General features: G+C 40.0%; 1 protein-coding gene and 1 long non-coding RNA gene across 2 annotated transcripts in view; one reads left to right on the plus strand and one right to left on the minus strand.

The window, feature by feature from the left end:
• LOC125157007 (uncharacterized) overlaps nt 1–13,856 on the minus strand; it is a 113,257-nt gene extending 99,401 nt beyond the window's left edge. Inside the window, exon 1 of the long non-coding RNA XR_007148854.1 lies at nt 13,786–13,856. This is a non-coding gene — a long non-coding RNA (uncharacterized LOC125157007). The remainder of the gene's footprint in view (nt 1–13,785) is intronic.
• The window catches only part of UMAD1 (UBAP1-MVB12-associated (UMA) domain containing 1), a 221,145-nt gene extending 202,639 nt beyond the window's left edge, over nt 1–18,506 (plus strand). The window contains exon 4 of the mRNA XM_047843253.1: nt 16,605–18,506. Coding sequence (XP_047699209.1) covers nt 16,605–16,862 — 258 coding nt within the window. The 3' untranslated portion in view covers nt 16,863–18,506. The remainder of the gene's footprint in view (nt 1–16,604) is intronic.
• The last annotated feature ends 31 nt before the right edge of the window (nt 18,507–18,537 follow it).

Here is an 18,537-nt window from a genome sequence, read left to right on the forward strand (position 1 = left end):
ATTTTGAACTACATCACTTTAATCAATTTTTGTGTTTAGGTTGTAGTTCAAAGCAATTAAATTAACACGAAGTAAAAAACACACAAGACCTTTAAAAAATTAACTGTATGCTTTGAGCATGAAAACACTGCTTTCATTTGTGCTACTCTGGGCATAAGTAGGGATGATGTACTTCCCCTTTTTTTCTACATTTAAGGGTCCACCCAGAAATTTGCAACTACTTTGAGTCCCGGAAATGTTCTCATTCTCTTTTTTTTTTTTTTTTAATTTTTTTTTCAACGTTTATTTATTTTTTGGGACAGAGAGAGACAGAGCATGAATGAGGGAGGGGCAGAGAGAGAGGGAGACACAGAATCGGAAACAGGCTCCAGGCTCTGAGCCATCAGCCCAGAGCCTGACGCGGGGCTCGAACTCACGGACCGCGAGATCATGACCTGGCTGAAGTCAGACGCTTAACCGACTGCGCCACCCAGGCGCCCCATCTCATTCTCTTTTCTTGCCTGTGATATAATCTCTTAATATAGTTGGTTCAAGAATCATGTTAAGTAGACCCAGATCACATATGTGAGCCTCCTAAGGGCAAGGGAACTTCTCTGTTTGCTGAGAACAGATTGCAACCTGGGTCCCAGCACCTGGTACCTTCTTGTCATTGCTCAGAGGTGCCGTAGGCTAGAGAATGTGGGCAGTTGAATCCAGTCCATTCCTGTCACTGGACAGTGGCCACAGAAGTCTTGTCTCAGGAAGTGTCATCAGTGTGTGATTTACTTTCTTAAATATAACTGGAATGTATTTTGTTAAGGTAAAAAGGTTACTTTAAAAATATGTTATTCAGGCATCACAACACTGCTTTTTAGGGATTAAACTTATCTAAATAGTCTGTAATTTCAGGGTTTCCATGATCCACATAGAATTAGCATATCCAGCTGGATATAAAAATGACAATACAACATGCAGTGGTTTTCCCTTGTTTTTTTTTTTTCTTCAAAAGAATTGGATTCTTCCACATTATATATGCTTTTCTTTGTTTTGTTTTGGGAGAAAAAGGAAGTATGATCTTTGGAAAAGTATTCCATACCTTTCTGAAAAAATACTCCCTGATAAAATACTTTTGAAACAATTTGAAAAAGTCTTTAGAAACGGCACATTTAAAAGACATGAAGCGAAGATTCTTTGGACTGTGTCGGGTTTGGGAGGCAGCATAGACTAGTGGCTAAAAGTGCAATTCCAGAGTTAGACTAAATTATTTGGGTTTCAGTATTCCCCATCTGTTCAATGGAGGTGAAAATAGTATGTACATCATAAACAAAACATTCAATGAGATAACACAGGTAAAGAGCATAGAACAGTGACTGGCAATAAAGTACTCGTTAAATGTTATCCGATGTCTGTAGCAGTGGAGGTACACTATTAGAACCTTAAAACAGACTCAAAGTCAATAAAATTAGAATTAGTAATACTAATAGAATTTACTTATTAGTGTACATCAAAACTCAAATCTAAATCCTTATTTCCACCGTCACAGGGAGACCATAAATTAGTGTCTTTAATGAATTTCCATCAACGTACCTGCAAAGTAGGCATGGGAGGGAAAACAGAAACTCTGCTGGACTCTGAGTGTAGATTCTATACATTTAAGAATACTCTTAGAAATTACAGGTGTTTGTTTTTAAGACACTTTAGCAGTTGAAGCCATAGCAATTATTTCTAGAAGACTAAAAGAAAATCTGTACTAGGTTCTGAAAATCAACTACCCAGAAATACCAGACCTTTGAAAACTAGTCCTCAAGGGCACCTGGGTGGCTCAGTCAAACATCTGACTTTGGCTCAGGGTCATGATCTCATGGTTTGTGAGTTTGAGCCCTGCATCAGACTCTCTGCTGTCAGCACAGAGCCTGCTTTGGATCCTCTGCCCACCCCCCACCCACCCCGCCTTCCGTCCCCTGCTACTCCTCCCCTATTTGTTCTCTCTCTCAAAATAAATAAGTAAACTTAAAGGAGGGAAAAAGAAAGCTAGTGCTCATGTAACCAATAGCCACCGTGGAAACGGTGGCTTCTAGAGAGTTAACTGCTGTTGCTGCTTCCGTCCGCCGCCGCTCATGAGGCCTTTCTGTCCCTCATTCAGTCATCATGATCACCCAGCTGACCCATGGTGAAGTCATTAGGTGGCCAGAAGGGAACTATGTGAGGCTCTTCCCTCTCCTATCCTATCTTCCATTTCTATCAGGTTAATTATGTTCACCCTTTGACTTCTGATAACCAGTCACTGCCACTTCCAGTGAACCATTGCTTTTTTTGTCATACACATGCATCTTTCTGAATCCCTTTCTTTTTACTAGATTTTACCACTTAATCTCAGGAAAATTCTACTTTGTCACCTTGCTCTTCATAAGATTAAAACAAAAACTGTTAAACACAACTCTCCAGATTTCCTAGACCTATTTCTAATGAAAATAATCTGACAATACAACAATCTTAAAAGTACACCAAAGTACCTTCCAGATTCCTTACCAAAGTTCAGTTCCTACAACTAAATTTGCTTTTTTCAGTAGAGACAATGGTCATTGGGACTTAAATCTAATCCTCTTCCTAAGTCTTGCAGATTAATTTTCAACTTGAAGTACAAGAAACAGTATATATTCTGATAATTACCACTTTCTCCCTAAAAACTTAGGAATCCTGAAAAAGGATGTCCCTAAGAATTGGTTATATATTAAGCAGTTTTTCTGCTATTGATCTGAAAGCATTTTTCAACCATTCTGTGTATTTTCCTTTGGTTACTCTATTGAGGCATTTAAAAATTTTTAATTAAGATTTTAAATTAAATTTTAAAAATTGAGCTATGTGAATTTTAAATTTTCCTCTAAATTTGGGCACAATTGTGGCTTCTCATTTTTAATCATTTCTTAGCATTATTCACTCTCTATTTTGTTGGGTAGACTTTCTCTCAGAGGAGGTAATGACATCTCATACCCTTAAAATAACACACAAAAGAATTACAGCACGGAGTTCCAGAGTGGGTAGAAAGTCTTAGAGATAATGGTGCTGCTTCAAACAAGATTGAAATACCATCAATTATACTCAGATTTCAATCTATAAAATATTAAGCTGGCAAGGCTTACTTTAATTATGATTTTAAAACTAAGCAAAGCATATATTATAAAAAGGTGCATACAAATTTATTATACCTTAAAAATCACAATTCAAAATAAGCAGGGAACATTTTCCATTTTCCCTAGCTTCAGGCTCTTGCTAACGTGGCTCTACATATCATAAATACTCTGTATTCCTATATTCACTGAAACCTGAGAGTCCTTTTTGAATTATTTCCTAAGTCTCTATCTCGTTAATTTTACTGTAGTTTAAAAATACTGTAGAAACAACCCAAATCTCTATTAACGGATAAGTGGATAAACTTAAACTTAAAACTTAAACTAAACTTAAAAATATGGTATGTACATACAATGGATTATTATTTAGCCTTAAAAAGGAATGAAATTCTGATACACAAAACAACATACATGGTCTCTAAAAACATGCTAAGTGAAATAACCCAGTCACTACTGGATGAGCATTGTACAATTAGAGGTACCTAGATAGGCAAACTGATGGAAAGTATAATGCATAGAGGTTACCAGGGACTGGGGGAAGGGAAAAATGTTAAATAGGTACAGAGTTTCTGCTTGGGATGATGGAAAAGTTCTAGAGATAGACGGTGGTAATAGTTGCACAATATTGTGAATGTACTTCATTCTACCAAATTATACACTTAAAAATGGTTAAGATGAAATTTTATGTTGCATATATTTTACCACAATAAAAAAAAATATTATCCTGAGTTAGCCATAAAATAATAGCACTCTCCTTGGGGCTCTGAGCATACACCACGAAGGGACCCAGCCTCTTGCCATTCTGAGTAGCCCCTTCATTCTCACATGGGGGTGGAGAAAACACAGCTGTATTTACTTTTCCAACCCCATCTTCTATTTTGAAATACAACCTTTTTTGCAAATGAGAGCCAAGGTCAAGTGACACAGCACTCCTCTCACCATTTCGGTTTGCCAAACATTGTTTTTCTAGCAGAGTGCTGGGTTAGGTGCAGCGAGTGTGGGTAATGCTACCACTCACATGCCCTCTGAGTGGAATTTAATTAGCCTACCTTCATAATTTCTGTACTCCATTGTATATTCACCAACGATAGTATTTCCAAGTGTGTGGCCTATTCCACACACAAATTCAAATTACAAAGAAAATAAGGCTTTTCCTGTCCCATATTTTTCTATTTCTTAAAGATTTTTCTGTTTCTTCAGTTTAGAAAGATGTTTAAGGTGAACATGAGGTCCTACTGATCATTGTCTTCGAATTTCAGCTATGGACATGACAATTCTATGTACATACTAGCATGTATTTATGTCTTCACATAATGATAATATAAACAATGACAAAATATAAACTTTTCGGAGTAAACTATGAGCAGAACAGATTAGCTTTCTATCTTCAAACAACAACCTTAACATGCTATAATCATATGTTTATTTTTTTAACAACATCTAAATGGTTGTTCTTAAAAAATATATTATTCTTAGGTTATGAATTTTTAAATGTTCATTACATCAAAGCATATACCAAAAAAGCCCAGCATGTAGCTATTACTTAATATCTTTAGATTTACTTTCTTTTTGTATTTCCTACTACTATCGTATGCTATTTATTTCCACTCAATCAAGATGATACAAGTATGCCTACGTATCTAATTACCTCAAAAATGTGTATATAAAGTATTTATGTTTTCTTACCATCTCTAAAAAAGGAAGCATTCCATTTCCCTTCTTGTTGTATATGCAGATGGCTGAGGTGCTTTGTTGTTTTACAAAACGAAAATCAAGCATTTCAGTGAAACTAATATTTAGTCTGCTGCGATCTCAAAGATCATTTTTCATTGTTTTTCTTTGAAATTATCTGGAAAAAATATGACCTTGTTGCATTGTGCTCTGAAGAAGTTGAACAGATACTTAAAATAAAACTATATAAATGGGAAGTTAAGTGGAATCCAGTGTGACTAATAAGGGATATCAAATTCTTTAGACCTGTGGTGTACATAATAAGCTTAAAGAGGTTGTGTACAAAAGGCTAAGCCATTGTGTAGCCGTGGCTATGATCAGTTGCTATAGTTTTCTAAGCCATTACGTATTGGATCCTGCTTACTAGATTTAACCTAGTAACAAGATGCTTAGTTGTTCTGTTACTTTAAGCTCTACTTCTATTGTGTCACAGTCTGTACTTTTGGACCATCATTCTCTACTCCGGATGACACGTGGCTATAGAGAAATTCCTAAGTCCTTAAAACAAACAAAAAAACAGGCAAGTTAACTTTAATACCCTTGATGAAGGCCTTTACATTGAAGAGGGAGCATCGGTTGTAAATCAGGAGAGCCAGAGTACGCATCTCTGCCAATTAGTAGTGATGTGACCTTAGATAGTCCTTAAACTTTGAGCCTTAGAAGATGAGAATTGAAACAGTAGCTAACCTATCAAATTTAACGGGATGTGAGGCTCAAATGAAATAACGTGTGTGAAACTACTTTCAAAACTGTATGAAGCAATAAACAAATGCCATTTTTCCAAGATTCTGATTAGAACTTGTCTTATCCCACAGATTTAACTGAATTTTGAAATTGATAAAACCATACCAATAAGTTGTTTCATAGAATATAATAGCACATGTGAGTTTTAAAAACCATTAGTTTGTTATATTTTTTATTTCCAGATCATTTAACATCTGCACAACTCTATTTTTGTTTGTTTGGTGTGGTTAATAGGCCTCTCTTTTTTTGGTGTAAATGAAGATGCATGGGAGTTAGAAATTGGTGGGGTCCTAATGTCCTATTAAGGGTGCTCCTTTTCCTCCTCTGCCTCCTGGGCCAATGGAGAAATAGGATCAAAGAGCCAGCAAACAGAGTAACAAAATGTCCCCCTTTTGACTAAAATAGCCTAGGCTGGAGGAGACAGCTTAATGCAGTAGCTAAAACGAACTTCCACACTCCCGATAACTCATGTCTAGACCTGTGGGGAAAGTGTAAGTCAGCACAAAAGACACTCTTACTCCGGCAACCTGTCTCCCCTGGTCCAAGTAAAGAGAGAAGAAAGAGACTTTCTCCAGGCCTCAGGACCTTTGATGGTTTAGTGTCCATTATCTAGAAACATGGACCTATGGCTGTCATCCACCAACTGGGTAGTTCAGCCTACCTCCTTGGGGAGGGATAGGGGGTAGGGCAGACAGCCATAGAGGTTAGAGAAAAATCCCTCTTTATGGAAACCAGAAGAGTAAGACAGAAGCTTTTCTCTTTAACAGGGGGTGAACAGAAATTAAATTAAATAAATGATTCCATAATCTCTAAGACTTCCACCCATCCTCTCTCCTAATCAGCCCTCATCTCTGAGGCTTTCCTCCTCTTACAGTGCTTACCAGTCCTACCACCCTGCTGCTGGTCCTGTTCCCCACACCCCTGCCCTCAAGCATAGGCTCCACTGTAGCCCTTTTAGACTCTAACCAGAAATACTGGTTCCTGGGAGAGAAGAGCCATGTAAGGCCGCTTGATGCCCTAAATTGAATGTGTCCCCCCAAAATTCATATGTTGAAACCTAATCCTCAATTATGAGGGTATTAGGAGGTGGGACCTTTGGGAGGTGATTAGGTCATGAGGGTAGAGCCCTCATGGATGGCATTAGTGCCATTATAAAAGAGGTCCCAGAGAAAGCCTTTGCCTTTTCTGCCATGTGATGTTTTAGGGAAAAGAGAGCACTCTACAAACCAAGAAGCAGGCCCTCACCAGACACTGAATCTGCCAGGACCTTGATCTTAGACTTTCTAGCCTTCAGAGCTGTGAGAAATAGATTTTGTTGTTTATATGCCACCCAGCACATAATATTTTGTTATAGCAGCCAGAATGGACTGAGACAGTTGATTAGGGGGAATTTGGAGTAGACCGGCCTAGTTTCTTCCTCTCTCTCAGTGAAAGGTGGATCTGTGGTAAAAACAGCTGCCATGGCCTCATCTACACTGTAGCAGCACTTCATTGAACTTCCTTTGGGAGACACATTTGTGAAGTAGTTTGTTTGCCAAGTCAAGAACAATCCACCTCATTCTTTAGGAAATAGATGTAGCTGGAGCCTCAAACTAGTTTTAAGTTCTATCTGTATTTAATACTACCCATGGTTCACCATGTGGATGATAATGTGAAAAACAGCAAAATCTTGTTAGAGAAAAAAAAAAAAAACAAACAGATGTGGAAATCCAGCTTAACATAATAATTCCCGGCTTAGTTTGAATAAATCTGAATATAAATTTCACAAAGAAACTTACTTAGTCATTCAGTAAACAGGTATTGATCACCAATTATGAGCCAGGCATTGCTCTGATTGCCAGACAAATGTAGATGAAGGCTATTGTCCCTGGCTTTGAGCGGCCCATAGTTTTATGAGAGTGACAGAGAACTCTAGTCTAGTATGATTTGTGCTGTGAGAGAAGTACATACAAGCTGTTGTGGGAATACATGAGCAGGCACTTGGCCCAGGTTTGAGGAGTTACTTGGGGAGATCTTTCTAGAAGAGTCCTGATGTGCCTCCTGAAGGGCAAGTTGAAATAGGCAAGATGAAGAGAGTAGAAGAAGAGACAAAGATGTCCTAATTAAGGCAGCAGTAATCGAATGAGCCAAAGCTCAGAGCGAAAGGGGGAGCTTGGCATGTTCGGATAATAGCAGGTAGCTTGGTATGGATGAAAATGTTAGGGAATGGTAATAAAAGAAAATAGAGGGATAAGCAAATCCAGATCATACCTATGTACTACAATATGCAGTTTGTTCTCTTGTCCAAAGGCATTGAGGAGTGTTAAGCAAGGAAGAGCATGTGTGTGAAATAGCACCAACGAGAAGGAGCATATAGTGCAGGGTGAGCAAGGCCAGATGCAGGACACTCTGGGAGCATCCATCACACGAGACTGCAGTGGCTTGCAGTAAGAGAATTGACAGTGGGGCCAATGGGAAATGAAACTTGGGGAGACATTAAAACCCTCAAAATCTCCAGCCATTTACTGGATGGAGAAAGTGACAGGGAGGGAAAAGTAAAAGACAATTCAGGCTTCTGTGTTTGGTACTCATTATACAAAAAAAAAAAAAAAAAAAAGAAGAGCATTAGGCTGGGGTAGAGCTGGGAAGGGCTTGAGAGTCAGGTTCAGAACATGTTGAGTTTAATGTGCCACAAGAAAAGGTATAATAAGGAGTTGAACACATGAGTCAGGGTGGTTTCAGGATGGGTGTGGACATATGTGCATGTGTGTGGATCTACTTTGGGGCAGTGGAGGAGTAGGGCAGAAGGACCCATGGATAGGGATAAGCTCCTCCAAGAGTGTGTGGAGACTAAGAAGAATAAAGGAACAGAAATGAGACCCTGGGAGAATACCTTCTTTTCAGAAATAGGCAAAAGAACAATGAGCTAGACAGATAGAGGCAACACTAAGAAGTGGCCCAGAAGCCAGAAAATAAAAACTCTGAGAGTGACCCATCTTAAGTGCTACAAAGAGGTCATATAAAGTTAAGCACTTGAGAACATCTTCTGAGTTTAGCACAGTGTGAGTATTAGTAACCTTGGACGAAGTAGTGTCAGTACCAGGGCAGATGGCAGTGGGTGAGGAGTGAAGCAGACAGCAAGCGTCAACAATCGGCTCAGCCTGGCTGTGAAAAAAAAGAAGTATAGTGTGGGTGTTCAGTGGGTAAGATGCCAGTGGGTGCGAAAGACCTTAGGAGAATTTCCTGTAAATGGTGAATTGACTATATAAAAGATTCGCAGTTGGGAGCCACCTCCTAATGGATGAAGCCATGTCCTTGAAGACTAGGGACAGGATTGGGTGTGGAACACCCGGAAGGGATTAGCTTTGGGTAGGAAGAGGGCAACATGCCCCTGGTGGCAGGGGAGAAGCATGGAGGGGTACAGATGCAGATACATTTTTGGGGAGCCATAAGTAGAAGAGATCCTCACGTGATGGTTCCTCTTTCTTCTGTAGAGTGGGATGCTAGCCCACCGGCTGGCAGCGAGGAGACAGGTGGTGATGTAGGGCCAGGGGAGAGGAGAGCAGGGGTGAAAGTGTGCTGGCAAGAATGAGAGGGAAGGCCTACAGCACAATATGAGATTTTCTGGATAGCCTAAGGTCAGAGATTATGAACTTATATAAATTAACTTCCTAAAAATGTTTTTTTTTAAATCACTGGAATAGCCTTTTTTATTTCCCAAACCAGAACTAAACAGGATCCCATGCTGAACATACTGTTTCTTGCTGGTTCCTTTCCTAAAATGCTTCTCTTTCCTCTTTCCACTGCTCCCCCCCCAGAGTTGGCTGTACAGAAGATTTTCCGGCTTCAGTGAAGCCACTTTTCCAAGAAAGCATGGAACAGATCACAGAAGCAAGTGCCAGCTTGCCTACTTCCCCCTCTTCACTTGCATACATTCAGCTGGAGTTCTGAAAAGAGGAAGTCAGGAGACTTTTTTTTTTTTCTTTAAGAAAGATAGAAGAAGCAGGAAGCACAGGCAGGTGGAAATACTGGGGGGAGAAGAGGGGGGAGAAAGAGGAAAGGGAACAAACATTGCAAAAAAAAAAAATCATGAGCCAAAATGTAAATTGAAATGATGTCAGAGATCAGAAAGGAAAGGGAAGGGAGCAAAGAAAAGATCTATCTACTTTCTGACCTGGCCTTTCTGTTCAAATATGTGGCAGCCTCAAACTGGGAACCCCGGCCCCATGGGAAGCAGGTTTTCAGTGAGTTCAGCTTTCTCTCCTGCCTAATTTATCTGTATCGGTGGTCAGGTGTTCTGGGCTTTTGTTTGTTTCTTTGGCCTAATCCCACAATTTAAAAGTCAAGTGCCTAGAATATCTCAGAAATAAGGGGACCAGATTCAGTGCCATTCAAGGGTCACAAGTGAGCCCTCATGATATGCAGGCATTACTGTTCTGGGTATGGAGGATTTGCAGAAAAATGGCAAACAGTCTCTACTTTTGCAATATCATTTCTCCCTAGTGAAAGGAGACTGTGGCTTCGGACTTATGTAGGTGTAAGAGACCAGTCCTCTGGCTTTTATCAGCCAGCCAGACATTTATTAGCAACCAGCTTCTTAGAGAAAAATAAGGAGCTTGAGTACGGCCTTAACTGTGCCATTGCTTGTATCACCTTCTAACCTCTTGTCCCCTGATGCTTCTGACTCAGATTTGCCCCCCAACCCACCCCCATCAAGACGCTGATGTAATGCAAGCAGATACCAGCTGAAGCCAGAATAGAATGGATAGTTATCTGGGGAGATAAAGTGACAGTGTTGCCTGTTCAAGCTATTGTTCAAAGGAACATGTCCTTTATTTATAGTTGTTAGAATTTAAAGGCATAGACAGCGAGAGCTTGACATTCCCTCTTCTTACTATAACTCGTTTCCTAGAAATAGGCTTTAGCAAATAGCTACCTTCTTTGTATGTAAATTGAATATGTTAGATAGGTGTTTTATACCTGGTTTCATATTCTTCTAATAGGTTCTATTACTGTTTTGGTTAAGGTTGGTTTCTAAATTTTAATGCATCAATATTTTGCTTTTATACGACACTATTTTAGCTTTGCTTATCTGAGGCACAGGTTGCCTCAAGAAAGCAGGAGGTTTAAAAAAAATGCCAAATATAGGTGACGTTCCTATTAATAACATTTTCATACTTTAGTCGGGTATGGCTCCGTAAATTAAGTCTCCAAATTGTTAGCGGGTTTGCAAATTGGCACTCCTTAATAGATTCCATGGTGGTTTGGGGGACTTCTGTGCCATGAGGTTCCCAGGATGCCACGAACCTTCTGTCGCTCCAGGGAAGTGACTTCATTTCTCTAAGCCTTTACTGAGAAGTGTTATGTGCCTTGTATTCTTGGACTGTTTTTTCTGAAGCTCTGAGATTTTACAGATTGAACCTCGTGAATCTTTACCACCCCTCTGCAAGAAAGGGAGGAATAGTGCCTCTAAACCTTTTTGAATTACTTGAAACGAAGATAATAGAGTGTGAGGAATACAAGATAAACTTGGCCGGCCCATTTTTTTTAGCAGGTTTGCTGATGAACAAGAAATAATTATTTTTATACAAACACGAAAATAGCTTATTATTTGTAAACTTCATTTGTTGTAATGATACAGATAAAGAAATTTACTTTCTCCCCAAGATTAAAAAAATCTGACACGGTATGCTCCTATTTAAACACTAATTTGAAAAAAGTATTAAAGCTAGATTATATGAAGGAACTTCTGCTCAAGAACATTGTCATAGCAGCCTTTCTGTGAACAGGATTAATCACAAAAATAACGAATATGCCTTATGAACATAATATTCGAAGTAATTTTCAAAAATTTGGCTATTAACTATAAGGTTAATTGATTCTTTTCTTCTCGCTCCATTGTGGTTAACATACTCATTCTTCCCTTTAAAGACCCATTTTATTATGCAAATGAAAAAAATTGAAAGACTTTGTGTCTAAGAGAGAGGGCTGCTTTTTTGCCGGGGAACTCATGCACCTGTTTCAGCCCTCAGCCCCCACCTCTGCTTCCACTGGCTGCCAAGCTAGACTCAGAGATCAGAGTAGCGGGTGTGGGGTCCTTGAATTTTGACTCACATTTTCTTTGTGACTTACTCTCGTTTTGCCTTATAGTTTCTCCCCTCCCAGCTCTCAGCATGCCAACAGCAGCTGCACCATGGCCCTCACACTGCTGCCAAAGGGCAGGCAGCCTCCTTGGAGACTGTAATGTTGCACTCTAGCCAACTGTTAAGAGATAGATGTTGGAGTCATACATACAGCACAGCTGAAATTCAGATCTTTCTAGGAGGCATTTGGTGAAACACTTTTTCCATGGTAATTTTTAATTAATTTTTAAGTTTTGGAGACTTTTCTATTTTGGACAGTTTTCAAACATGTGCAAAGGTAGGAACACTACCAAAGCACATTCCCACGTAGCTTCTAGCTCTCCATTTTGACAGTAATCAACTTATTGACAATCTTGTTTCACTGTCCCTGTTTCCCTGTGGTTCATCCAGACGACTGCTAGACTTATTTCCAGGGATAAATACCTCCTAAATTACAGTTGCTTTTCTGTCCTCCTTCAGTCTAAGATCTGTCACCTTGATGATTTTTTCAGTCCTTTCCAAAGGTAAAAGATATGAGAGTCTCCTTTCCTTCTAAATTAAGCTAAGATATGCTATGTTGGCACCTGTCATATTTTCTAATACCATCCCCGAAATTTTCAAGGCTTTGTGCATTCAGCTAGCCAGTCTATCCAGAGTACGTCTGAGGTGTGCAGGGTCTTAGAATGTGGAGCATTAAAGGTCACTGAGTTGGATTCTCCATGTCACCACAGAGTAGCTATGTAACCTGGGACAACTTCCTTCACCTTTGTGTGCTTCTGTGTCCTCTTATTTTTACTGTGGGGTCAATAGTATTACACCACCCCCCCCACCACTACCCCCAAAGGTGTGGTAGGGCTTAAATGAGAGAGTACATTTATACAGCTCAGATGGAGCTGGCTCAAAGGTTATGTCCAGTATATGCAGCTTGCTTCCATCTTTCTCCTCCTCATTCTTCATCCCTCACTGCTCATTTTACAGAAGAGAGAAGTGAGGTCCAGGTGGATGAAGCATATGCCACTTTTATCAGGAGAACTTGAACAAGGAATCACATGTCTCAATTCCTTTATTATCCAAGATGCAGTTTGCCATAGTCTTGTCCTTAAGGAATTGTGCTCTGACACATAGGAATGATTTGTAAAGGAAAGGAAGGGGGATTAATCAAAGCCTGCACAAAGAAATAAATATTGCTGCCAGAGAGTTAAACCTGAGAAGGGATGTATTTAGAAAGCAAAGTAGTGGGGCACCCGGGTGGCTCAGTCGGTTAAGCGTCCGACTTCAGCTCGGGTCATGAGCTCAAGCCCTGCATGGGGCTCTGTGCTGACAGCTCGGAGCCTGGAGCCTGTTTCGGATTCTGTGTCTCCCTCTCTCTCTCTGCCCCTCCCCTGCTCACACTCTGTCTCTCTGTCTCTGAGAAATGAATAAACCTAAAAAAAAAAAAAGCAAGCAAAGTGGTACAAGTAATGTACCTCCTCATTGGAGAGAGTGAGATTTCAAAAATGTTTTTGTTTAAGAAAGGAGATGATTTGGCTAATGAAACTGGAGAACATTCTGTACACAAGGAAGAAAGAGAAGAAAGTTCAAGCATGGGATGCTACTAATAGATCCAACAAACATTTGCATGTGAGATTAAGAGGGAAGGCAAGATATAAGAGCGGAGGGTAAGGTAAGATGATTTGAGCCACCAGTGGATGTCAGCAACAAAAGAGATGGATGGATCCCAGACCTTATCTAAAGCCAAGTGGCATCTGCCATTCCTAAAGTTTTTATTTATTTGCTTACTTTAACATGTGCTAAGCATTATTGTACTTACCTGGGAACATCATCACTTCATTAATCCTCACAGCAATCCTATGAAATAGGTACTATTACTGATCTTGAAATACAGCCAAGGAAACTGAGCACATGGAAGTTAAAGAACTTGCCCATGGCATAAGCAGGAGACCTTGGATTTGCACCCAGGCAGTGTCTCTCTACAATCTGTGCTCTCAACACTCGGCTGTGCTGCTCCAGGGTAAGCCCCTGTGCGTAGGTCATCTTGAAGAAACCAGTGATAGATAGGTGATACTTTCTAAAGAGGCTAGAATTGTGGCATCGTTACTCACTGACACCTGTGCTCTCATCTGACCCAGGGATCCTTTAAGCCTCAGTCAGGTTTCAGGAGGCAGGTTCTGGCCACTGCATACATGGACCTTTCTAATAAGCTTTGTCATAGCAGGGCACACTTGCCTTGTTCTAGCTGCAATCCTAAGAAAGTGCTCTGGTGTTTTATTTATGATGTCATAAGACAACTCTTGCTAGGGATGTGTTTGGTTAATTCAAAGTCATTTACTAACAGATTTCTTGAGGGTCTCTGTTCTGTGTCGGGCATGCCTTGTGAAGAGAGTAGTTCCTCTCTTACAGAATCTCCATGGAGTTTTCCTTTCTAGAGCTTCTCATTAGCATATCACTACCATCATTTCTCTCAATTCATAAAGCAAAAGAAAAATTGGGAGAAGCCTCTCTTGACCCCACATCCCCTTCCAGCAACCGGCACATATCTCTTTTCCCATTTGCAGTATAATGTCTAGAAATGCTGTCTGTTCTATTTGTCCTCACTTGCCTTCCTCCTGTTGTCTTTTAAACACAACACCAAGCAGACTTTCTTCTCAAGATCTCCTCCAGCTCCAGACTCCTATGAGATCCCTGTACCTACTAACAGCTCCACCTGGATGTCTGTTAGGCACGTGGAACATCCAGAACAACTCCTGATCTTCCTGCCTTGCCTGCTCCCTCATGACACCCTTTCCCATCCCTGTAAATGGAGACTCCATCCTTATTGCTCAAGCCACGAACATTGGCTTTATCCTTGATCCTGCTCTTGCTCTCATATCCCACATCCATTCCATCAGCAAATCCTACTGGCTTTCTCCTTGGTCTATCCACATTCCAGCCATTCTGTCTCACCCTTAGTATCACCACCAGACCCACAAGCCCAGCTGGTCTTCCTGCTTCCTTCCCTGGCCACAGTACCCCCCACACCCACCATTAGCTATAGTCAACACAGCAACCAAAGCAATTCTTTTGACATGAGTAAGAATACATCTCTTCTGCAACAATATGTTCTTCTAAATTTTTGTAACGCCTACATGCCACAATATGGATGGATTTCATACATAAAATATTAAGTGAAAGAAGCCAGAAACAAGAGTTCATACTATATGGTGACTTCATGTAAAATACAGGTAATACCAACCTGTGCTATTAGAAATCAGGATGGTGACTGAGGGGCAGGGAGTTGGTTGTGACCTCGAGGGCCTCTGGAGAAGCTGGTCATTTCTGTTTATTGCTTTGGGTGCTGGTTGCTCACAGGTATTTGGTTGGTTAAAATTGACCAAGCTCAACACTTATGATGCACCCTTTTCTGTATGTCTTTTCCACTTCAATAACAAGTTTCACAAAACTGTTATTTCTTACACAGAAAACCATCCTCCTCTACTCAGAAGGAATTTATCAGCACTTGCAACTATTATGATATAAGCCTCACACAGGCAAAAATCTTGTCTGCTTTCATCCACTCAACAAATACTGAGCACTGCGCACTGATCTGGGCACTGGGGATACAGCAGTGAACATGGGAAATAAAAACTCCCTAAGCTTCTAAGGGGTGATACTAGAATAAATTATACACCATGCAACAAGGTACTGAGGGCTAAGGAGAGGAAAAAGCAGGAGAGGGAGATGGAATGCTGGAGTGGGGGGAGTGAGGGCCAGGAGACAGTTAAAATAAGGTGGGCAGGAAAGGCCTCCCTGAGAAGGACATGGGAGAAGGAGCCCCGGTGGGTCTGGGAGAAGCATCTTCGGGGCAGAGGGATTGGAGAAGAGGGAGCCAGGACAGACTAGCTGGAGAAACTGTCAGAGAGGTACTGGGGCCAGATCAGGAAGGGCCTTGTAGGCCTTTGTAAAGACTGGAGTTTTATCCCCCAGGTGGGGACTGACTGGAGCAGGTGGTGAGTAAAGTTTTTCCTGACCTGGTTTAAGCTAGGTTTTAGCCACTTGGAGCAGCAGGCCATTCGTTCTCATTTTCGTAAACATACTTACAACTTTTTACTCAATCTCCTGTGGATAGATACTTAGGTAGTTTCCAGTACGGTGCTTGCGTAGAGTGCTATGAACACCCTAGTGCACATCTTTTGGTAAAGTGCTATATGCAAGGTCTACCAATCTTAAATTGAACAAGATACATCAGCCTGTGTAACATAACATGCTAGTTCCAGCGAAAGTCGGGCAATCAATCAATACTTGGGGTACACAGGGGAGGTAAATGCTCAAGTTTATCTTAGGGAATAGAAGGTGGAGGATACATGCATCCATACAGAGTATGCAAGGTAACATATGCTAGGTGAAGAATACAAAGAAATGTCAAATAGATAGCTTGCTCTCAAGTACCCTAGAGTCTAGTTGGAGATAAGACATATGCATAGGAAATAGCCACTAGCAAGAACACAAACATGAAATGCCAAATAATATCCTAGTCAGTTTGCCCCATATTCTCTCTGAAGCAGGCAGGGCCACTTTGGACTATGTTCATCTACGATTTCACAGGGAACCTGGGAGTTCTGTAAAGCCTGGAAGCTTACATCAGATTTGTGAGCCAGACTTTGTAGACCTTATCTGGGCTAGGGAAATAGCAAGAATGCAGGCTTGTATTTAGGGGGCCCTGAGTGGTCAGCCTGAGTCAGAGAAGGGTTTAGGATTCATTTTAAAGCCTAGTAGAGATTTAGGTGGATGTATTTCTCAAGTAAGTAAATAGCAGCATTCCAACCTGGGAATATTTCTATATTCCACATTTCTCAATCATTTTGATATATTAATGCCACATTTACCATTTCTAAACCTCAAAGTCCACAAGGTCTAAATGACTTAAATATATATGTATTTTTAGACTGGCAAAGAAAACTCATCCAGTGTGACTGTAGCAGGCCCTGAGGTGGAAAATAAGGCAGGCCAGACTTTGGAAAACAACTCATTAATGGCTGAACTCCTCAACGACGTACCCTTCACCTTGGCCCCACACGTGCTGGCTGTGCAGGGCACCATCAGTGACCTTCCAGACCACTTACTCTCCTATGATGTCAGCGAAAATTTATCACGGTTTTGGTATGATTTCACTCTTGAAAATTCAGTGCTCTGTGATTTGTAATCTTTATGTCTATTTGCACCTTAACAGCTTTCAACAAAGCTTTGCCTATTTTATTTAACCCGTTTGATGTTCTTTGCCATTTCACTGCTTAACCGTCCCCAGAAACGCAAGGATCATAAAGCAAAGAAAATGTCATTGTGTTCATTACTCTGTTTTTTAGAATAAAGGATATTTGTATAAGAGTGGGACTAAAGTTCTACCTCCTTTCCCCCCAGATAATAAATTTAAAACTTAGGCTATCAAGGTTCTATGAAAGGATCAGACTTCAACCAGTCTCTCAAAATAGAACACCTTAGGTTTGTCTTAGAAGAGCTGGCACTTTTCTTAGTTACCACAACTCTGAAGTCTGTGCTTCGAATGGAGTGTGACTTGTCTGCTTTGGAGGAAGTTTGAGTTAATGGTACTCCCTTTATTCTTCCACAGTGTTTATGAATGAATTCAGAAAAAAAAAAAAAAATGTTGCCAGTTAGCTTAATCTCTTCAGTCCAGATTTAGACACTGGGGTGGAAATGTAAAACTTTTCCTACAAAGCAGTGGTAGTTTGCTGACACACAAATGTGGTACCTGCTCTGGATGCTGTCTCTTTTGAGTGATACATATCAGTTTCCTCCAACCCACGGCAGTCCTTACCACCTTGAATGGTTCCTGGGTTCCTGCCTTTGTTTTCTGCCTCGTTGCAACTTCAGAGTATGTGCTCTCACCAGCTTTCCAGAGAGCTTCCCCTGTTTCTGCTTCAGCTGGCATTTGCTCTCCTTACCACATATGTTCCCAGTTTATGAAGAGATCCACGTTTCCTTTCAACCTCTCTGCCTCCTAAAGAAAAACATCTCATGACGATGCATATTATTGCTGATAACACCCTTATTTAGAAATTTGTTGGCCACAATACAGATGGGAATGTTTTACTGCTAGAAAAAATAAAATCGACTCATTTCCAATTAGAGTGTAGGCAAAACACCTAACTAGGACTTTCAGTTCTTGGCTATCCCTTATTTATCCTAACCAAAACAGTACAGAACTGCCATTGGTCAATAAACTGTAAAGGGGAGAGGTAAACTGTGACAGAGTATTTTCCATGCCATGGAAAATTTAAATCACATTTGTTTTGATTAGAAGCAATACAATTTATTGATTCTGTGCCAAATTTTAAGTATATTTTTCACAAAGATAGAGTGCCATAGCAAAACTAAACACTGTGCAAAAAGGTACGTGAATCATTCAAGTTTTAATGTGTTATGCATGTTTGTTTAATAAATGTCTTGATAAAAATTGCATATTATTTAAAAGTTAAAAGAACATTTCTATTGACAAAAATAGGCTTCATTTACAAAAAACATTACCCCATGGGAGGTGATTGATTACATTCAATCTTTACATAGTTTTCATAAAACATCAGTCTAGGAAATGTGACATGTTACTAACACAAATGTGAACATTTTATAGCAGTTTCTGTGAAAACAGCCTTTTCAATATCCATGTTAATGTACCTTGAGGCTAAATGTTAAGTATGTCATCAATTGGTCTAATATGTGTTAAATTTTATCTAAAATACTTATACATTTCATTTATATTTATGTCTACCATGTTATAAATATGCTTGTAAGTATTTTCATTTGTCTAAAATAATTGTTATATTTAAATAAATGTGAATTAAAATAAACTGATATTTTGATTA

The sequence above is a fragment of the Prionailurus viverrinus genome, chromosome A2 (assembly GCF_022837055.1).
Source record: "Prionailurus viverrinus isolate Anna chromosome A2, UM_Priviv_1.0, whole genome shotgun sequence".
In the NCBI taxonomy this organism is placed as follows: Eukaryota; Metazoa; Chordata; class Mammalia; order Carnivora; family Felidae; genus Prionailurus; species Prionailurus viverrinus.